Below are 23846 nucleotides of genomic sequence, written 5' to 3' on the forward strand. Positions count from 1 at the left end.
ATTAATATCCTTATCTTTAGTACATTTATTGATTTTAACCATGTATTGTTAATAGTATAAGATTATTAAGATGACAGAGAATTTGTGAGTGCTTTTACTGTTACTAAAAATAACACAAAAATGCTAAATAAATATACTCTCGTTTCGTCACAAATGAGGGAGAAAATATTGACTTCTGATTAAACTTTCCCTATCACTGGATTTAGTACTTTGTGATAAATGTTTGTGTCAATATTGGCCGATTTCCTATTAAACAAGCAGAACTTCTGAACATTTAAGCCAACGAAGTAACCATGGCACAATCGCTTTATTTTCCTCAATAAAACCATCTAATCTCTACTAGAAAAGGGGCCAATGATATTTAAATGCCTCAACTTTATCTTTAGAAAACATTAATATACAATAAAAGTGAAAGAGAGATATTTTTAACTTTTAAATTTATTTTACTTTTTATGGTGCGGTAAAACATTTAAAGAGACGGTGGCGCAATTGACTCGAAGACGACCATGAAGTGATTGGGATTTGAATGAAAACCGGAGAAGAAGTCAAAGCAATCATTATTTGTATTAGAGATCTTGGTATACCTCACCACTAATCGTACACTATTGCAAACAAACTAAAGATCACGTGGTTCTTTATGGGGGATAAGATAAGAAATACATTGAGAAAGTATTCCAAAAGGGAAAAGAATTTATTATTGCCGTGGTGTGAAAAAAGTGGGATAACGTTATTGAATTTTCGCACAATACCAGCGCAGAGAAACAGTCAGGAGAGCTTATAGAAGATTCCTCTGCACAGCTTACAAACTGCCAGGAAGAAAATATTTCTTGATCAAAATAGAAAAAAGATGAAAAATCGATAAGCTGGAATTATGATGTTTATACCTGAGAAATGCGCTCTGATACCTGAATAAGAAGAGCTTTGGTGGAGGTTATTTATTTAATGGTGGTCTTTTCGCCATGCTGGGAACAGCTCAGCATCAGGCGATCCCGTACACCAAGCCAATGGCCCTCCGTCCGGCAAAGGTCCGGCGTCCAAGACGGGCCAACAAGGACCAAAAAGCAACTACTCCCAGCAGCAGCAATGAGCAGATGGAACAGCTGGTTATAGATGTACCCGCTCAGAAAGAGGAGGTAAGGGGTAGAGGTTTTTTTTCTCATAGTTGACAGAGATACTGTGAATAGTACTCACTATCACGTCTTTTGGAAAATATTTTACCATATATTTGAAACATGGTTATTGTTGTTCATGTATTGTTATCATTGACTGATCAATATCAAACCCTCTAATCAAACTTTATAACTGTAAGGTTTTTATCAAATAATAGCCCTAAATTTATTTAGATGCATCAACAAACATAAGAACTTGTCTTTTAGAAAATCTGCGTTGTCTCAAAATTCATTAATTTTACATGAGGTTGAAATTTCTGTACGTAAGTATAAGGATTCTAAACGACCAGGTGTGAGTTGTTACATCTAAATTTTCTCCCCGATAAGAACCACGGGATTTGCTGTGATTAAATTTTCAGTCAGTATCGAAATAGGTTCTTGACCACTGGAAAGTTGTCTTGAAAGTTTGCTTTTGATAAGATCAATGTAAGAGAAAATCGCTATATATGTAAATTCATAATCTTCAAACCGAGAGAGTAAACATTTTGAGTGACTGTAAGAAAGCCCTGTCACTATGACAGATGGTGGGCCCTGACCTCATGCATTAGTAAAGCTTCCATCAGCGCCCTCTGGGGGTAGGTACTTAGCACTGGGTCGGTACTGATTGCTGGGACAGCTAGCGATAGGGACACTTTATATAGGGACCCACTGGCGTCACACTAATCTGTAGCATAAGGTCCCAAATCAGTGAGAAATATATCGATCAGATCGATTGCTTTGAAGTTATCGATTTAGCTGTCCAGTGTCGAAGGAATAAATGGCACTTTCTTCACTTTACGTGTTTGGTGACTCATAAAAACCTGCGTTATAATTAACGTCATCGGTGAAAATTCTTAACCTTTTATCCTTTCCAGAGATTTTAGATATTCCTATAAAAATCAACGAGCCACAAATTATTTACCAATTTTTAGACTATTATTTAACCTCAACATGCTCAACTTATTTTTTAATCTTTAAAAAATCATATCGTTGGATGTAAATGATTTTCCAGAAATCGCTGTGAAATGGACTAAACCACGCTTTGCCATGCGTTAGTCAAGTGAACTAATCCCTCGGTAAAATCTATATCGTTAGCGCTGTAGACTCAGTAAGCACTCTTTCAGTTCCTAAAAGGATATAAATATTTAACTCGACTTCGCCTTGTAAAATAATGTTTGTCTGTATGCTGATACTTTTGTTAACCTTTGGGAGTCCAACACGGATATTCCATAATACCGATGCTGACTTAACTTTTGTTACTTCATAATATATTCACAAATATAATTTGCTTGCTGTTTGACTATTTCACCATGGGCAAATAGCACAAAAATATTTCACAAAGGGACTGTTTGAAAAAGATAATGATGTTTTTAAAAAATTAATAAAAAATATTTAACACGATTTCGTCTTGTGAAATAATGTTTGTCTGTAATTATAGCTAACTATTTTAACTATAATAAATAAACAAATAATGTTTTAAATGAATAATAAATAAACTAATGTTTTCATTCGATTTTAACCGGATCTGTTTACAGCGACAAACATGGTCTTTCAATATTAATTTAGAACTGACTTACACTTTGAGGAATCCAATTTGACAGGGCTTTTAAATAACTTCTATTCATACCATTTCCTCTTCCAGTTTAAACAAAATTGGCTTTTTGTATTGGGCATAAGGAGAGACCTAAGCATTTTACATACCAAAGAATTTTCTGTATGGTTAATATGAATACCCTGGTGCATAGAGTAATCTGCAAAAATAAACATCACAGGATAAATTAAATTTTCACCAAGCATTGCTAATGGCGTGGTATTTTAACTTTTAGGATTATTTATTGAGGCGAAGATGAAATTGAATCATTTACACATCATTACATATTAAAAGCCATCTGAATACATTAAGGTTTTAAAGTGCACAAATGTTTAGTTGAATACCGGATCAATTTTTATGTGAATCAACATCACCATAATATGATCTTTATTTTTTTTTATTTTGCTTTGCATAAAATTATTCAATCACTAATATTTTTGTACTTGTAGATTATATTTTAATTCGAAATTTATACGTTATCAGAATCTTCAAAAAAAGATATCTCATAAATATTTCAGCATAAAATATATTTCATATGATGTAATTGACAAGTGCAATTTATCATTTTTTAATGGTGTTTTAAAGCTCACCTCATATTCTGGTTTTTTTTCTCAGTTAGGTATGTTCTTATGGTCGCGGTTTGCTGGTACGTTGTTCTTAAGTTGAATGGGCTATGCAACCATTTAAACATACACTGTGATATTTAATTAAGATTGAGAAAACTCTACAAAATGCAATTTTAACTTTCAAACTAAGTGTCATGATTAGATTGTAAATATTTCTCTCTTTTTTTCAATTAAATATTTAGCAAACTTTTTGAGAAGAAATGCATATTTCATACATTTATCAAATTTCCTTTGTAAGCGGTTGACAAACACATCAGATCTGATGGCTGTTTTTGTATCAGCATTCTGGTATAGTTTTATGAGGTCGAACACATTACAGGGATACTCTAAGTTCCGCTTTAAATTGTATGCGCAGTGATATAATGGCCGAGCATTGATTACAATGTATTATTTTTTAAGACATTAACTTCAGCCCATGATCTGCTGATAGCCCGATCTGCTGCGTCACTCGTTATGTCAATTATCAATGACATTGCAGAAACAAAAACGGTTCCAACAATTGCACAGGTCTCGTGGTGCATCACTGCATATCTTCATTACTGTGGCATTGTTACAAAAACCAAATACATTTTGTTGCGTAAAAAGTCACCCCAACCAGTTGTGTTATCTCAAACTTTTTATTATCCACATAACGTATTGTGAAGAGACTAATTGTCGTGTTTTTACTTTTCCTTCGGGTTGAATAGGTGTGTTGTTTCTAGGGTGACAACGAATTTATCGCATTTTCCTGATAATAATTTGAATGAAAACGCTCGTTAACTTCCGAACGATTTGCTGTAATCGTCATCTAAACATGTCCCCCGCAAAGGAACCTACCTAACGCGGGAATGATTAAGCAGACGACAGTCTTATAAACAGGAATGGGTCTGTTATCGAAGTATAGCAACATGTTCATATGGATGTCAGACAAGAGCCTCACAACTGGGAATTAAACGTATTATGAAACATATTTACACAGCTTTCATATTTTTGATAAGAGCTAAATCATATAGTGATTTCCTTTTCTGAGCTGAACTATGGCTCTGGAAAATGATAAAGGAAGATTATAGGCGATAAATGATAAGAGAATATTTTTTAAGTGCCGAAAACACTTGATTTTTGTCTAAATGTTCGATATCTTTAAGGTTACGTAACTTTATTTGCACGTTCTTTATTTCTCTTGTTCTGACATCAAACGTACATTTGAAGCCTTTCAATTCCTATTTATCGTGCACCTAGGCATATCAACAAAGGTATTTTTAATAGATTTAACGAAACTTACATTATTCCAAAATAAAGTTGACAGGTTGAAAATTTTTCAAAGCCTTTTGCTAAAATTAATCAATAAACATTTGATGTATTTTTTTCTTCTTCACTCATTTGTGTCTGCGGCTCGTGATATAATTTGAGACGCATAATGACATGTGTATTAGTTTCCAGTTTTTATAGTCCTTGGTAGTTTCAAATTGAAAAAAAATCAAAATGAAGATATATTAACACTCACACATTAAATTACAATATTTTATATAAAAATTATTAGAATCTGATCAATTTAACACTTTGTTAACTGACGCTTGCTCTTAGAGCCTTCAATTCACGTTTTCGATATCAGAGACTCAGGATCGATGAAAATTTCAGTAAAGGCTAAAAAATTACAAAACTTCTAATTTTAATTTTAACAGACATTTTATGTTCCATAAATCAAAGTTTCGAACTGATATTATTTGAAAAATATTAATATAAAATTTGAATTTATTTAATATTATTATGGGCAAAATGTTTAGGCGGGGCATGAAAAAAATTGAGCGGACAATTATATTTTTTCTGCTTTGTGGAGTAAGTAGATTAAATGTACGATAAATAGAGCGGAAATGGAACAGAAAACAGCACAGAATTCCCATGGTGCGGGAATTTTAGTTTAGTTTAAATAGGAGCGCGCGGGTCCAAGGAACAAAAAATTTTATTGGTGTGGCCATAATATGAAATTTGAATTTATTCTAATATCATTCCCTTGCTGCTCTCAGAACCCTAGATCTTAGTCCGCCCCCTGTTTTTTTACTTTTTAAATTCGTTGATACTGTGGCGGTGGTAGATCAAAGTTGCATCCTGCAGTATAGATTCATTGGAACTTAAAAGAATAGTCATTAAGTTTGTGGGATGAATATTCATTTGATCACGGTTTCCTTGATTTTCCCCCGAATCTTATAAGTAAGACAAATTTGGACGAAAATCTGGATGAAAACCAAGTGTTAAACTTTAATCTTTTTTACATATTTATTCACCAACACTTTGTATATAGCTCTTGTTAAACGACCCTCTCTCAAATATTTAGGAAGTGTAATAAAAGAAATGACATTGTTGACTCGATATGGCGAACATAATCAGTTAATCAAATAGAAAGACGTTGTCATTGCTAAACATTGAACACCAAGACATTCTGAGTGCAAACAGAATCTGGTAATGAAGTCAACACGATATTTATTTTTGGAGATTAATTTATCTGGACCCCTTGTTATTGATTAATGTAGAGATTTAATGCACTCTCTCACGATTTTGTTATTATAGCTGGAAAACATTCTATTTTTAATCTGCATCTCAAAATTAGTTTTATTTGGAATCGTAAAATTACTTAATAAGTGATCACACCAAAACATGATCATCATTGCCTTGTAACTTTCACTTTACACGACATACTTTTTTTCCCTAAAAAACTTGATAAAATAATTTTTAGGGGCACTAAAGGATAATGTTAGATAACACGACATCCAATGGTCTGTCTTGCGTAGCAATCTTGACTATTTAAAAAGGTTTGAAAAGTTGAAAGATGGTCTGTTTGTCAGTGCCAAGAATTTTAAGATGTCGTTACTAGAGGGAAAAAAAAGTCATCCATTTTCTCTACTGTGGTACTAATATCAAGCTTGTTTTTAAAAAGAGGAAAACGTCCCAGTGCAACAAAATAAAAGCAAAGAAGGAGAAACCCTAGCATACCTTAAAACCGCTGCAATCTTAACGAAAAGTTAAGAATCATTGTATTCTGAAAGGAAGCGCATGTTTGCAATTCTAAACCAAAGTTCTTTGATCGCACTTAGCTGTAATCAATTTCTGATGTACTTCATGTAAATCAGTATGTTTAAGTATTATTTATAACTGTATCAGAGATACAGGGCGGGGCTTGAGGCGAGAGCGATAAGCCGGGCCCCGCCCTGTATCTCTGATAAGTAGGAAACGAGTATTCTAAATGACTTGTGACATGACCTTTCTAATGACCTCACCAATTAACATTCATATTTGGGTACATATCTCTCAACCAATCAGATGATTTTAGCAGAAAGTTGATTTAGTATCCCATTTCAAGCATTCGCAACTGAAATGCCGAGTGAGGTGGACGTGCAGGTAATTATTTACTATTATTTTAAAATTAATTATTTGTGGGATGCATTATATAATTTGTTTTCCAATAAACCAATGAATGGAACGGGGGCGGGGGGGGGGGGTATTTTACTTTCATCTTTTAAATAAAATGTAGAGTAACCAAAGGGGGATCCAGTACTCACAGGTGCCCCCGCCCCCCATCCCACCCGACTTAAAGGTTTTTTAATTTCTTTTTTCGCTTTTGTAAATTATTTTTGCCAATCTTAAATACATACTCTTTTCAATTTATCAACAAGTAACCATTTCACGCACATAGTGTCTTGGTTGCAATTGATTAAAACTACTACCCCCCCCCCCCCCCCCGAGATACCATTTTCAGGTTCAAAGTAATCCTTTTTGAACTGCCCGGCCCACTCCCTCCTTTCTAATTTTTTTTGAATCCGACACTCATAAGTTTATCTTGTAAAATTTTATTCTTTATAAAATCACCTCAAATTTTGAGTAATTACCAACATTGCTATCATGCGAATTGAACGATTGTTGTGTCTGAACATGGATACAGCTTTCCGTCATCGCTAAAAATAAACCGTACTGTATCTTTGATATTTTGCAGATACAGTACAGTTTCTGTTCATTTGCATAAGAAACGCCCACAAAAAGTGTTCTGTATCGCAGTTACAGTATGCTTGACTTCAAAGGAAAACTCGCCGGGTCATGTCACAAAGACTATTGCAGACATAAACGGTATTTGAAACGTTTCTCTTGTTGAAATTTTCGGCTTCCTTGTGTTTTTTAGATGTTTTTTGAGTAAGTGCTAACCTATATCATTGATGCTAATTAAAAGCGATAGATGTTTACTCGGTCACGTAAAATGTTTTAAATCTTTCATTTGTGGAGTAGACGTATCCAGTAAGAGATCATTGTGACATGACCCGGCGAGTTTTCCTTTGAAGTCAAGCATACTGTAACTGCGATACAGAACACTTTTTGTGGGCGTTTCTTATGCAAATGAGCAGAAACTGTACTGTATCTGCAAAATATCAACGATACAGTACGGTTTATTTTTAGCCATGACGGAAATCTGTATCTGTATATACAGACACAAAATCGTTCAATTCGCATGAAACATGTAGCACTGTTAGTATTTACTCAAAAATCGGATTCAAAAACTTAAGAAAAGAGGGAGTGGGGCAGTTCACAAATGAATACTTTGAACACCCCCCCCCCCCCTAAAAAAATCAGTGGAAAATCGTATTTCGTGGGGTTAGATTTATATCCAACCAATATACTATGTGCGTGATATCGTTACTTATTGATAAATTAAAAAGCATATGTATACAAGTTTACCAAAAATCATTTACGAAAGTGAAAAAGAAAAAAATCAAGGAGGGTGGGGGGGGGGGGCGGGCTCCAGTGATTACTCGGATCCCCTTTGGTTACACTACATTTTATTAAAAACATGAAGTTAAATATAGGTGGGCCCCATTCCTTTCATCTGTTTATTTCAATTTTGTATGTGACGACCGGAGGAGGACATTGTCGGACATTTCTCTCAGATTACGTTCTCCCCGAAGCATTTTTGTTTCAAAAATATTCCTGCACAATTCTTATATATCAAAATGTTTTGCATTAATTAAGTCGAGGCTTAAATTTAAAAAAATGTCAGCAAGAGCTGAATAGAGAAAAAAAAGCACTACGTAATGAAATCTAAATTTAATTCTTTTGGAAAACAAATTATATTATGCATCCCCTAAATAATTATTTTAAAATGATAAATACCTGCACGTCCACCTCACTCGGGATTTCAGTTGCGAATGATTAAATGGGATACTAAATCAGCTTTCTGCAAAATCATCTGATTGGTTGAGTGATATGTACCCAAATACGCATGTAAATTAGTGAGGTCATAAGAAAGGTCATGTCACAAGTCATTTAGAATTTGTATCGGAGATACAGGGCGGGGCCCGGCTCGAGCTATCGCTCTCGCCTCAAGCCCCGCCCTGTATCTCCGATACAGTAGAAAACTCGTACTCTAAATAATACATGTAGGGGAAACATTCGTTATCATGTGAAGTTTGAAAGGTATTTAAAATTCAAATGTGTTCATAAAACCTGAAATAGAATAAATAGTACAAAAGGATTCTCTCTTTTTCACGCCACTATAATCGAAAATTCGAGTTGATAGACGCGGTTTTTACTCTGTCAGTACGTCTGTTTATCTGCTTTTTGCAAAGGCTTTAATATTGTCCTGATCTTTTGATTTTTGAAGCTTTGGTTTTCATATTTCACAGATGACAAGAGCTTTCTTTGGATACCAACATATATGACACGGTTTTTTATGTTTGTTTTTTTTTTTTTTTGTAAAATGCCCGAGGTGTTTCGGATGCTCTTGACCTAGCAGTTTGACCCATTTTTGAAACATTTTCAAAATTTTACCGAACGTTTATCTTAGTCATAATTTTTGTACGGTTTGAACAAGGGTTCTCAACTTCTCATACTTCACACGTGTATTTCTTGTGATAAGACATATTCTAGGATACAAATATTTTCTACCTTGACCTTTGAGTTTTTCCCCCGCTTTAAAAAACCTTTAAATCTTCGTCATAACTTTCGAACACTGCAATAAAAGGGATATTTATTTACAGGTGTTTTTCTTGTGTTAAGACATTCCCTTTGGTACCATTAGTTTTTACCCTTTGACCTTGACCTTGGAGGTTGTTTTACTTTGAAAAAAAATTAATCTTGGTCATAAATGTTGAATGGTTGTGTCTTATTTCACAGGTGTTTACCTTTTGAAAGACCTTTCTTTGGATACCATTATGTTTTATCTCTATTGACATTGACCTTGGAGTTTGACTTGAGTAGATTAAACGTTCGCCAAAATTGTCAAAAGTGGAAATCAGTATTTTACAAAAAAAAATCTTGTTAAACTGCGTTTTTATCCATTTTTTAATTCATTATTTTGCTGCATTTTCCCACTACTTTTGATAAACTGTTTTAAGATGGAAGTTTCTATTAATGAACCTAAAAAAACTCTTTAATTACATTATGACCAGTCTGACAGACTCTGCTAGAAATATAATTATTAAAATTTATATGTCTAAAAAAATTACTGTTACTCTAATCTATATTTTTCCTCCATGAGTTTGTTTCTGATCAATGGAATTAGAAAAAAGTATGTCCCGATGGGACCATGAAATACCTTATACGTCCGACAAGAAAGATTCTCAGGAAAGGTTAAACTCTATCAAGTTAATCTCAGATCAAGAGAAAATCCTACACGTGTACCACAACGCATGCTATTTATCATGAAGAGGTTAAGGAAATGTAAGATCAGACGCAAAGTATCTTGACTTTTTTGAATGTTGACGTCAAATGGCTTCAATATTGACCTGACATTTTATGTGAAACAAAATTTCCAATATTCAGAGAGGAGAAACTTAAGGAGACTTGTTCGACAAAGATAATCCTCTCTAATCAAAGAAAATACTACTCCATCCAAGTTATCTTATTTGGAATGGAAATATTCTAAACGACATGGCGACCTTAATAATGCTTATAATTTTAATTTATTTGTCAAGATGTCTTTGCAAAATATTGCTAGATATTTAGAACTCGTGTGAAAGTAGTTGAAAAAATGTTGAAATTGGAACAAAAGCCATGCAAATAACGAAACAAATAAAATCTTTAAAAATTCATTTAGAAATTGACTTTGAATAATGGTGAGAGGAAGGTTTGCAAAGATCATATTTTACAAAGCATGTATTGCAAACATTGAAGACTTCGGGATGCAGCAAAACATGACTGAAAAAAAAAACTTATGTGTTTGTGAATCTTTTCTTCAAGCAATAAGAATAGCGATTAGCTATCTGGAATAAGCTTAATTGTAAATCATGCTTTCTGTTATTCACCCCCCCCCCCCTTGAAGACACTTTCCAGCTTCAATACCAATAATAACAATTAACCATTCGAGAAACTTGACATTTCATTCTTTCTTTAGAAATGTGTGCTTATATCTGAAAAAGGAACTATTCTATTTAAGCCAAACAACACGTACATACACTTTATTTAACTTTGTCAAATAAGCAGCATCGATATACTTTTTTCAGGCAATGACTTTTTTGTGTCTGCACGGGGCATCCATCACCTTTACACAATATTATGTATGAATCAACTTTTATGATAGATATAACAGTATTTCTTTGTTCGCACTTTTTGACTCTTTTTTTTTAATAAAGTTAAATCACTGCTCTAATCCACGATTTATTAAGATAATCATAATCAATCCTTGTCTACATCTCCATTTTTAAATATCTCGAGATGATTAAATCTCGTGGTCCTTATTCATGCCATATTGGGATTCAATTTCGAATTTAGCTTTTGATATGGGACAATGACTTTGGTCATGTTACCAAAAAAATATTTACTCCGAATAAAAAGCCTGTATTTCAAGGGTGGTACGAAATAGGTGCTTGAAGATTAGACAATTAGACAGATGTAGCCGTTGACTTTTTTGGTAGTCTAGATAAAATAACAGGAACTATGATGGACTATATAGGATACGAAAAATATGGCGGAAAAATATATACCCTAGGGGTAAGGTCTTATACGTATTGCCTTTGAAAAGAATTTCATTTCATTGTTGAAAATATATTTGTGGTATTATTAACGGTTCAACCACAGAGAATATTTAGATTCTAATCCTTCAAACTGTACACTTCCAGTTTGTGTGTGTGTGTGTGTGTGTGTGTGAGGGTGTGTGTGTGTGTGTGTTTTAAAAACTGTATACTATTTAATCTTTTTTTTAACTTGAATATTGTAAATTACACTACTTTTCATTTTAACAACGACTCCAGAGATATGCATTGATTTTTTTTTTCCTCGTCTTTTTTCACAATATGTCGTCAAAATTGGCAATAACATATCAATGTTTCTAAACATTAAATATCACGCTTGATTAGATAATTAAAAGATGAAGTCCAATTTATAGCGGCATTGCGGTATTAATACTGACATTCTTAAATATATGCCAAAGTTTTCAGATACGTCATGCCATTAGCAATACCATGATTGTCCATGGTCTGAACATTAAAAGACATCAAAGGAAGTTCTTAAACTGTAATTCTGGGTTGTTTAACGGTTAGTTATTACATATAAATTTCATCTTTCTTGTTCATATGCCAAATTTCAAACCATCATTAATTTTGTCTGTCATAAATACATGTAGTAGATATTGTTCGCTGCTTTTTGAAAAATAATAAGAAATTTTGCACGATCGATCAGTTCAACAAACGCAAAGGAAATTAAAAGGCATCGCCCTATTTTGGAATTTTTATTTAATGACTGAGTGTGGTTGTTAATGATTTTTTGGTTCTGTCTTTTTTGTTGGGGGTCAAACATTCTAACAGACTAGTTGATTTTGTGACACAGAAGAAAGCTAATCCGAACCACTTAACTCTAATAATATAAAGAATGTATCGCAGGCCAACAGCACAATTAATCTGCCAAAGCTTTTTAATTCATTGTACATTGGGTAACTTTCAATACAATGGGATATTAAAACATACCAATTCTTGGTAGACAGAAGGAAGCAGTGAAAATGATCGGAATGGAATTGTCCGGAATGTCAAAGGTCAATATGATTCGAGTACACGACAAGTACACAAATGGTTACATATATAAGAATATTGTTCAGTACTTAATATTATGTTTCAAAATATCATGCAATACTAGTGAATTTTTCAGTTCCTTTGCAAGGACCACAAGGCTTTTAAGATAAACGATTTTTCTGTATTTTCCAAGACTTTGTTTATAATATCAGTTCCAAGATGTATGAAAGGACAATCAGTGAAATCGTTCATCATTTTTTTTCCTTTATTGATTTCTCTTATACCTTAGATGTTAAACTCAAGTGTTTGCGGAAATAATATTTGATTGCTGATTTTAGGAATATGACTGTCTATTCGGATAAACACACACAACATTGTTTACAAAGCTCAGCAAATACAGACCCAGGTCCGATTAAAAATGCCAAAACGGATTCCGCAGCTATCAATCCAATCTATCATTTTATTTGCAATACACAATTTTGAACTCGGTTACCCAGAAGCCTTTGTATACCTTAACGATTACAAAAGCTAATAAATTTATTATCAATCAGAGAAGGGAACCCCCAACGCAAATTCGTATATTAAGAGGGTATTTATATAGATACCTTACAAAGGAAGAATACTCCGCTCCAACGCCATTTAATAAGAAGGATAAAGTCAGTCTTTAGTCAACAATTATTATACCCAAGATCCAAAGTTTGGGGGCCCAACAATGGGAACGTAACGATGCTGCATTGTTATGGGGGTATTTAATGCTCTGAATGCATATCATAATAAGACACAAAAAAGACTTGTACAATAGGCCTCAAAATAAAGTGATTAATTCACTTGCTTCTGGACTCCTGTAGCGAATTGCAGCAAATTCTGGAGAGAGAAAAAATCAAACTTTCTCTCTGTGGCAACCTTTGTGTAAGAAGGAATTATCTCAGCAGATGGCTTGGTTTTCGATTATGGTTACCTTGCTATCGATTGCTAATTTGATCAAGGAAATCCTATAATGGACAGCACTCAGATTGAATTAACGTGTTCTAAAGGTTTTCTCTCGCAGTTACGACCTCCTTAGATGGCAAAAATGTTCGGAGGTCGCTGAAAGCAACAATTGTTTCCTAGTTTCCAGCGAATTATCTTGTGGACGAATTCTTTTCACCTCTTGGCACCGGGTTTCTTGTTATTGGACATACTTGGGATATATGGAGATTTCCGTTTATCGTTCGAGTGTTTACTCGATAGGATTACTTCTTTTCGAAAATCAGATGTTCAAACAGACAAGCATTGTTGGTGTTTCTTCAAGTCACAAGTTTCTCCACAAACACCGTTAAATTGTTTGGTTCTAGTTGAAACATTTGGCATTACTGTACTTAGGAGAAGCGGATGTGTTAGTTATTACTCAGCTGAGAGGCTTGTCAAAGTATAGTGATTTTGAAGTGTGCTCTGTTTCGTGTTAATTGTGTTCGTAACTATGGCAACTTTACCCAGAACTTCAGGACAAGTTGGAGCTCTTTCCATCCATCCTGGTGCTTTACCGAACAGTGTCAAACGTAAAAAATCAAAACCTTCCAAACCAAAAACAGGAAAACATGAGGAGGATGTGAGTAATTTTGCAAAGTGCTTCAAATTGGTTTGGTTCTTCACCATTCTTCATTGCTTAATGGAGGAAAATAAAAATTTTCGTTGTTGAATCTTAACATGTCGATATTTTGTAAACGCAAAAACACATTGCTTTTCATATTTACTTTCGCTTGATGTTGGGAAAGCCTTTTAGTCCTCTTTAAGATTTAATCGACTTTGAGCTAAAATTCATCAATACATTTGCATCAAGAAATTAAGGTTCCAATTTTTAAAAAAGTGTGCTGGGTCTTGTAACTCAGAATCGAATCATTCAAATCTTAAAATATAACGACATGTGTTAGGTTGTTTGACTGAATTAGAATTTGTCATTGTAAAAATAGAATATATCGTATGGGAATTAATAAATCCTCTCAACAAATATTGATACTTTCTCTACGGTGCAAAGGGTCATTTGTTTTGTAGAAATGCTCTTTATGTTTGAAAGGAATTTAATCATTTGAAATTTAAAACTGAAACTTTAAATTTCAGTAATCAATTTTCACGACACGTGTAATTGAATGTTTTGCATGTTTCTATATCCTGCGAATTCCTTGAACCGGACTCCAGGGTGGGTCTTTAAAAGAATTTTGCATCGACTCATTTTACACAACTGTGACAGTGTCAAATAAAGACCGCTATCTTCTATTTATGTACAATCTCTTTTGTACAAAATTGGTCTATGTTGGCAAATAATCAAATTTCGGATGTTCGTCCGATTGGTGCTGATAAATCTTCTACGATTTAAAGTGTGTTGTAAAAACATTCGGCGAGAAACAATTAATGTTTTAGATTTTGGTCCTGTTATCTCGTTTGAGAATCCTTTAAAAACAGGACTTAATCTTTTGACCCTATTTTATCAGATTTGGGAGATGGGATATCTTAGTATCAGCATAAAATATCAGACATTGCATTTATTGAATAGCTCTAAAGCAGCTTCAAATATTTTTAAAGATTTAAGAAGTGAAAGTAATCGATAGAATATCCGAGGAAAATTTAAATAAGTTAGATTCTACAGAAAAGAAGCTGTCTAGTAACGTATGAAGTCCTTTCAATTTTTCCCGATTGATGCCCGAACCCCACCCCACCTCCTCAATGAAAACGCGATCTCAGTCATTCCAAAAGTTTTCGATCTTAGCTACATGTCTCTGCAATTACATCTTAGTTCTGAGCACCAGTTAATTTACGAAGGAGAAAAATCTGATTATTTTAATTACAAAATTTACGGGAACTATAAGCAGCCGCAAATGATTTACATTATAAACAAACGGAAAGCCCTTCAATGGGATGGCTTCTACACATGATCTTAAAGTCAATAATGTAAATCTAAATATGGATTTCTGCAATAAACTCGACTAGCCTTGGTCATTGTTCTATCGCAGTCATTCGAGTGAGGACTTTAAACTAATTCCCTCGGAAAGCCTCGCTCTAATATTTCAATCATTAATATCAAAGAAACATGGCGTTTGGAAGAATTGTTTACAAAACATCTATGGGGAGCCATTTTTCTTATTTACTGGACAGATCTCGTGGGTTTTTGAGTGGTTTTAATAATCAGGAAAATAATTTCTGTCGATATGAAATTCTTTGATCATGGACACAATCTTAGAGGAGGTAGGTTAGCTCTTTTGGTAATAGTACGAAATTGTGCAATTTCATTCGTTTTGTTAAAAATAAAACATTGTTTTTTATGGATACCCTGTGTATGTAAAACACCAAAGTACTCTCTCATTCTATCTCTTTTTGTCTTATATTAATATAAAATTTTCTCAATTCTAAGTTCTTATATAGGAGACACAGCTGACTTTTCTGTTTACATTCATATGCATGCAGTCTTTTAATTATAATCATCGCTTGTTAAGAGTTTATCACGTGTTGAAATCGAACACACCTTTCCAGACGACTTCTCCTTATAATTCGTTTTATGCCAATCTCACACAAACAAGGGTCTGATAAGTTTGATTATGTTGAAGAGATCACGTACCCAAATGATGGTAAAATTGATTGGGTTTGTTCGAGACCTTTTTAAGAGTACCTGCGCATTTCTAAAAAAAATCGATGTTTCAGCGGAAATAACAAGTACTTTCACTAATAATGGTATTTTGGAGAGTTGCTCTTCAAAAGATCTGTTGATAATATCGCTTTCTTGTACAAGACAATAAGCTTGCACCATACCATAAACAAAGTTAAACTGATAACAGTTGAATGAGATTTTTGTTTGACTGCAGTGTTCGATTCAATTTTCAGGTTTAAAAAAAGTGTCGGCATTTTCAAGAGGCTCCTCAATAAATATATTCATTAATATTGAACCACAGGTTGTGATTGAACAGTATTATTACAATATTGAACGACATGGTTTTATGTGAATGTAGTAAACAGTATATACTTCTGCTCTAAGACTACTTATTTTTATATGACAGTTTCCATTTATTATTATCAGCGCCGTCAGTATGCTGTAACTGCTTGTAAACAGCCGAGTTCAAACAGCTGTAGCTATTGACGTGTTTGATGACAAGTTTCAATACTTTCAAGTATTTTATTTAAAGATTTAAATTTAAAAATCTTCTGACCCATCAATTTTTAATAAAAACCAACTATGAATTTTCAGCTTGTTTTCGTCCATGTATACAGCATTGCCTAATGGACCTAAATCATGGTTCATTTTAAAAGAAGCGAGGGTGATATTAGAGCACACCTAATCTATTGATTGAGTATTCAGAATGAATGGCAAGATTTCTTGTTTACTCTTAAACTCTAACAAGACCTTCAAACAAGAAAACCGAAGTAGGTGTCTCTGTAATTTAGTTAACTGGGAATGCAAAACATCCGCGTCAAGTATTCTCGGTTTTATTTCATCTGCACGGCCGTTATCGTAAAACTACTCATATTTCTAGCAAATTGATCAAATTCATGAAAAATTAACATCAGATTAATATTTCACTGACTTCTTTTTTCAGAATCAAACCAAAGCAGTCGCCATGACAATGACGACGATGCGAGCTGGTCTCCAGCGGGCGTACTTGGATGGTTTAGAATTCATACGCAACAAAATCTCGGATACAGAGAACGACGTGAGCAAAACGAGACTTTCTTTCTATGGTTGCAATGAGGCTGACGAGGACAGCTACTTGCAGTACTTAAAAGAATGTAACGACCATTTTCTTACGGCCAACAATGAGCTCCGGAGAAAGAATATCAAACTGGAGGTGATTGATAGCGAAATGAGGATTGTGACTTTGCTGAATCAGTTGCGCGAAGCAGCGGAATTCGACAAAGGTGAAATTGCATTTATCACTGGATTTTGGGAGAATATAAAACACACTGTGGAATCGTTCCATTCGCTTGTGGATAAATTTCAGACAAATGTTCTAAACAGGCTTAATCAAAATTGTACGAGTTACAACAATGCGGATATAAGTTTGGAAGTGTCCAATAGATACACAGAGGAAATCTCGGGATATATCTCCGAACTGGAACGAGAACTGACAAACATGCGTCTGTTAATGAAAACCTACGATGGCGGACTCCATCAAGATTTGTTCTCCCAAAATTCAAAGTTTGCAGAAAAAATTCTAGTCTCTTGTGATTTGAAAGCGTTTCCGATACTTCGACTGGCGTTAGACGCGCAATATATTGATACTATTTGAACTGCATATCGTAAGAAATGCATCTGCATATCCGTAAGAAATGCATGAAACCGATCTAGCGGAAAAGATGGAGAACGTGTGTGCTATAGCTCGCAAGTGGCTGGATAGGGATGAGCAGTATATGTATGAAGTGAATAACTATATCAAAGAAACGAGAAATATAGCCAAAAAGCGAGAAGAGGATCTGAAAAACCAAAAAGAAAAACAAAAGAAGATAGAAAAGGCGGTTAAAACAGCTAGTATCCTTCTGCACAGTAACAAAGAAAAACTTCAAAAAATCGAAACTGAACTGAATTCTCTGGAAGGACAGTTAAATGGTGTTAAACAGGAAAAGAAAAGCAAACACGACGAAAAGGTACAGAAATCTAGTATGGCCGATTTCCTGTCCATAACCATGACACAAACTCGGAAAAACTATAATCTTCAGATGAAAAGACAACGTTTGGTGAAACAGGTTCGTGAGTTAGAGGAGTTTCTAATTGGGCTTGAGAAAGAGCTCTCAAATGTGGAGGATGAGTTAATGGTGAAATCTCAGGAACGGATACTTATAACCGAAAAGGTGGAAACAAGTGTCAAAACCTACGATACGCTAAAAACGGATTTTGAAAAATATTCAGATAATTTGGAGAAATTGGAGCAGGAAGTGAATATTCTTTCTGGACAACTCCTTCAGCTAGAAATAATTCAAACATACAAAACAAGTCCTGAAAATGTAGAACAGATTTTTGATCGTCCACAAACTGTGAAACTTGCGCCATCATTGAAAGAAAAGATCAAACGGAAACGCAAAGGACTTCCGGTCACGGAAAGTTGACGCATGTGCGTGAGCACTATTGTTAGTCTGCTTTCAGCACGAATATTGTTAGATAACTTATTCGTTTAAAGCATAGTCATACTGCATTTTTTAAAAGAGCACCTTGCTTATCATTTTTCACAGAATGGTAAACTACAAATATTGTTATTGTTATATTTACAGTTGTTGGTTAAAAATTTGACACGTGTTCGTTCAACAGTTATATGAAAACGGATAAACATACAGCTACATCACATCTCAAAATCTGCATACCTCATGTGAAATGTAAAATATGCCAAAATACGCAATAAAATGTTACAGAAATAATTCTGTGTTGATGTTTAAAAGCATTAATTCGATATGATTGTAAAGCCTTAATAGCTGTAATCTCAACATTATACAATGTACATTTATTGACTGGTTCGAGGGCAACACGCGTTTTGATCAAGTTTACATTTTGATCCGCCAAACACTATGCGTAAGGCCGAAGGCAAACATGTTGGTTTGAGGAGTCGACAAAAAGCATTTTGACCGAGAACACAGTTGGTAAATGTTATACCTTTTACTTTTCAAAATTTGTCCGTTGTCTGTCGTTGTTGTCGTAGTCGTTGTAAACTTTTCACATTTTCATCTCAAGAACCACTGGGCCAGGAAAGTTGAAACTCATGTGGAATTATCCTCAGGTAGTGTAGATTCAAGTTTGTTCAAATCATGACCCCTGGGGCTAGGGTGGGGCCAATTCTCTGGAAGGGCAGTTAAATGGCCGACCAAAGTTTTACATAGGAATATATAGAAAAAATCTTTAAAAATCTTCTTCTCAAGAACCACTGGGCCAGGAGAGATGAAACTCATGTGGAATCATCCTCAGGTAGTGTAGATTCAAGTTTGTTCAAATCATGACCCCTGGGGCTAGGGTGGGGCCAAAATGGCCGACCAAAGTTTTACATAGGAATATATAGAAAAAATCTTTGAAAATCTTCTTCTCGAGAACCACTGGGCCAGGAGAGATGAAACTCATGTGGAATCATCCTCAGGTAGTGTAGATTCAAGTTTGTTCAAATCATGACCCCTGGGGCTAGGGTGGGGCCAAAATGGCCGACCAAAGTTTTACATAGGAATATATTGGAAACATCTTTAAAAATGTTGTTCTCAAGAACCACTGGGCCAGGAAAGATGAAACACATGTGGAATCATCCTCAGGTAGTGTAGATTCAAGTTTGTTCAAATCATGACCCCTGGGGCTAGGGTGGGGCCAAAATGGCCGACCAAAATTTTACATAGGGATATATAGGGAAACCTTTTAAAATCTTCTTTTCAAGTACTTCAAAGCCATGATTAGTGATATTTTTCTATTTAAATGGAATCATCCTCAGGTAGTTTAGATTCTAATTTTTTTCAAATCATGGGGGTTTAAAATTCAAGCCCCCCCCCCCCCCCAGCAAACTTTCAGTTCTGATCTGATATGTGCTTTTTTCTAGCCGATGTGCTCAGGTGAGCGCTGTGGCCCCTGGGCCTCTTGTTATTTTGAGATATCATGAAGTAAATTTCGTTTATCCGCACTGCAAGTTCTGTTGAAAGAAATGCAAATTAGATATAGCTGACCCCGCTAACCCTGTGACGTAAGAGGTCCAACATCTTAATTTCCCTCTATCGACTGAGTTTTTTCTCCATGCACACTAAGTAAAACATTGGGAATGTTGGACTTTTTATAGTATAGATTTATATAGGATACATTTTTAAGGTATAATAAAAAAAATATGCTTGGTACATCTAAATAATTATGGCAGTAAAAGTACAGTGGCGTCTTTTTTTTAGTTCCTCAGTTAGTTCCTCGCGAAATTTCAAGATAAAGATGATACATGTAATTATTAACGCACAATTTAATGTACAAAAGGGAATAATTTATATACTACGCAAGTTATTCCTAACATTAACAAATGAGATTTGTAATTAAAATGGTATTCTTTTCTGCGCAGGACTTTTTTGAATACCATCCAAAACCAGCCTGTCATATAAAAACTGCGTAAGTACATAGTTTCATAACTGCGGCGCTCGTGAAAACTCAGCAAGATGCAACCATACAGTAAATATGTACAGGGTGTGTAAATACAGGTATATAGTATGGAAAACAATTAGACAAATTAAAGTAAGAAATAATCGGATGTTTATTGCCTTATAAACAATCCAGAAAATGCATAGTCTATGTCAACGCAGTAACAAAAAGGTTTTGGAACACATAAATCTTTTTTAAAAACTTAATATTATTCATAAAATACAATTCAAATGCAACTAATGTTATATTTCCTTAATGTCTTGCAATGTCTAGGTTTAAAGCTGTATAAAAAGTACAATTCTAATTTACCGGTTTCAAATATAAGTTCAATCTACTCATTATATTGCAAAATATCAAAATTACAAGTACATACGTTATAAACATTCAGCAAAACTATTGCATGTATTTGACATCTTATGGAGAGTGAGTTGATATGAGTAAACAGTCACAATCAGATAGAAAATCCAGTCAAGTCCAGATCAGACAAGTTTACAGCACAATCTCATCAAACCGGCGACTTCACCTAATGGCCATCATACATCTCATTCTGATCCATGCACAACATAAAAGTAGTGCATGTATATACTTGAATATTTCCCATTCTTTCAAAATTCAAAAAAGAAAATGATATAATAGTTCTTTTGAAATACGAGTCTACTACTGCTACAATAACCAGTCCACATATAAACGCATAATCCAAAATATCTGACGGTTTCCAGGTTTTTTAATTCTTGTAACAATTTCATATTTTCAAAATTGTAAAAACTAAAATAAAAGAATAAAGTCTGGAAAACGTCAAATATTTTGGACAAAAGCATGCATAAATATATTTGTCTTGTTGAGTCTCATATATATGTATCTAACAAAAGAAATACACTAATAATTATTTCTTTACATAATATCTAACCGTAAAGAATATGTTCTTTGATTATTTCTAACAACAATATATTTTTTTTATTTCAAATATATATTCAGGCATACCTGTAATGTACTGGTCTTAATTAACAATACAATAATTCAGTGTTGTAAGTATCTAAAAAAAAAAAAGCCATTTGATCTAGATTTAGTGAAAATAGCTGCTTTTTACAATATGATTTAAGATCTCTCAATTTTTTTTTTGGACAACAATTTATGCCAAAAATCATGTATATTACAACTAATTCCATTCCATCCACTAGGCAAGTAAAAGCAAAAACAATTATATCTTAATGAATATATCAGATACTGATATAAAAATTACACAAGATTTACATCACAAAGTTTCAATGCATGGCGCCAATAGCTGTATTTCTCTATAATTATTAATGTAACTAGAGCAAAGCTCATTGCAAAGCAACGAGTAGGTCTTCCGTCCTGTTTAACCTGAAGTGACTTTTATTTTTAAAAAAAAAAGAGAAATGACGTCTCTAATGATTTAAATCTTCCAAATCTATGTTGAAAATTGCAAAAGTAAGCCATTTTTGTTACTTCCTGTTTGATCGGAAGTGACGTCGACGGACGGAAAATTAAGTTTCATGCTTCCAGTGACAAATATTTCCCCAAAACATGTCAAAAACGGCAAAAATATGCAGTTTCAGACAACTTCCGGATTGGCCAGAAGTGACGTCACAGGATGTATTTTGATGACATCAGTAGATTTTACCAGAGATTTTCAACAACTTTGCTTCTTTGATGTATAGCAAATTCTCAATACTTTTTGAGATATCTGGAAAAAACTTTTGGCCCCTCTAGATCCCTTAATTTAGGGGTCAGCCCTTTTTCCGAGATATCATTTGAAAGATCTTCTAATTCTGCACAAATTATGTTCTATATATTTTAACAAAATATTTTTAGTTTAGAAGATAAAAAGCAAAATATGAGTAATTTTTGGCTCTTTTAAGCGTTCTAATTTTTTACCTCTATATAGCACCATTTTGAATAGAGAAATTGAAAAACAAAAATCGATGTGCACAACTTCAATCCTTCTATTATCTAAAATCAGTAGAATTCTTGCTCCAGCTTTAGCCGTCTCTGAGCCTTTGTCTGGAAACGAAAGCCTATAAATCTGTTGATCCTTAAATTTTACACACTAATTAATTAACTGTTGGAAACGGAAGACCTTAATGAACTAGAAAATTATGACAGCATTCACCAATACCTCAAATAAACTACATGCATTTGCTATAAGGCAAACTAAATTCATATAAATTTACAACATTTTCTTTTTTTCTGTATTAAAGAGTGTAATTTAAGAAATGATTTACACATACATCTTTATCTTGAGCATATTTAGGAAGTTTCTAAAATAAATCTGTCTTTTGACTAGTTCTGATTTACTTCATATGCTCAATTTCTGAGTTTCTATCATTACAATGTTTCATCCTTCTAAAAAATGCCAGAATAAATCAACACAGAGTGAAACCTAGTACATGTATCCTTGAACTGGATGGGACCAAGAAAAAAAAAAACATTAGAATATTCAAGGGTACCACTGGGTACAAGGTATCAAAAATAATAAATAAGTCTAAGAAAAGTAGTTTAGGCTTCCAAATAACTAGACTTAATCATGAATTCACACTAAGTCTGATAGAAAATTGATTTTCATTCCCTGTAGTTTGAAAAAAACCTTAAAAGATATAACAAATTATTAATAACAATTTAAAATTCTTCCTGGCACTTTACTATAGCGTTAAGCATGTTTTACTACACTTATTTATTAATAAGCATTTTCCAAATTTAGAACAAACATTGTCATTGACTATTTAATACAAGTATCATGACTAGGCACTTTCAGTATACAGTGGAGTCTCATTTATCCAGACGCTTGGGTTCCTAGTCAAATTGTCCGTATATGTGATGTGTTCGGATATCTGAATTACCAGTTAAACAAGACAAAATAACGTAAAAAAATTTCCGTTCCGAAGAAAAATCGTCCGGATACTGAAGCATCCGGATATCTGAAGGTCCACTGTATATAAAAAAATTAACAGTGGAGTCCCATTAATCTACACACAGTCAAACCTTGATATATAGACCTCGGTGAAACTGAGAAAAAAAAGTTTTGAGATGTTCAAGGATCCAAGATATCAAAGATATAATACTTAAGAAATAAGTATTTAGGACTTCCAAGTCACTGACATATCCATGGTATTCAAGATATCAGTGTTCAAGATACTGAGGTTCAACTGTACTTATTTCCCCAATCCCATTGTCTAGTTTAAAGAAACAAAGAAATATTCCAACTGACAGATATAAATTTAAATGTAAATTCTGTTCTACACATATTCTGTCAAGGAAACAAAGACACTACATGTATGTGTTTCTGTAAATACTAGTGCCCAAAATACAGAGACTAGAAAGTTTACATTTTATTAAAAAAAATGACTTTGGTAGTGCTCTTGAAAACAAACAAATAATTGATCAAAACCACTAATTAGGGTGTGT

General features: G+C 33.8%; 1 protein-coding gene across 1 annotated transcript; it reads left to right on the plus strand.

Moving 5' to 3' along the window:
• The first annotated feature begins 490 nt into the window (after positions 1-490).
• LOC134277068 (calponin homology domain-containing protein DDB_G0272472-like) lies at positions 491-18697 on the plus strand. Its single transcript, XM_062759332.1, has 3 exons — positions 491-1133; positions 16888-17546; positions 17626-18697. The coding sequence occupies exons 1-3, from the start codon at positions 960-962 to the stop codon at positions 18389-18391; spliced, it is 1599 nt and encodes a 532-aa protein (XP_062615316.1). The 5' UTR covers positions 491-959; the 3' UTR covers positions 18392-18697.
• Positions 18698-23846: the final 5149 nt, after the last annotated feature.

The sequence above is a fragment of the Saccostrea cucullata genome, unplaced genomic scaffold, assembly GCF_032062105.1.
Source record: "Saccostrea cucullata isolate Sc308-1 unplaced genomic scaffold, CSIRO_AGI_Scuc_v1 ctg1380, whole genome shotgun sequence".
NCBI classification, from domain to species: domain Eukaryota; kingdom Metazoa; phylum Mollusca; class Bivalvia; order Ostreida; family Ostreidae; genus Saccostrea; species Saccostrea cuccullata.

Excerpts from the sequence above, each read along its gene's own strand:
- LOC134277068 (XM_062759332.1), top strand. The coding sequence starts at position 960 with ATGCTGGGAACAGCTCAGCATCAGGCGATCCCGTACACCAAGCCAATG. Across the intron at positions 1,134-16,887 it reads TACCCGCTCAGAAAGAGGAG|AATCAAACCAAAGCAGTCGC; the intron begins GTAAGGGGTAGA and ends TTCTTTTTTCAG. Across the intron at positions 17,547-17,625 it reads TTTCCGATACTTCGACTGGC|AACCGATCTAGCGGAAAAGA; the intron begins GTTAGACGCGCA and ends AGAAATGCATGA.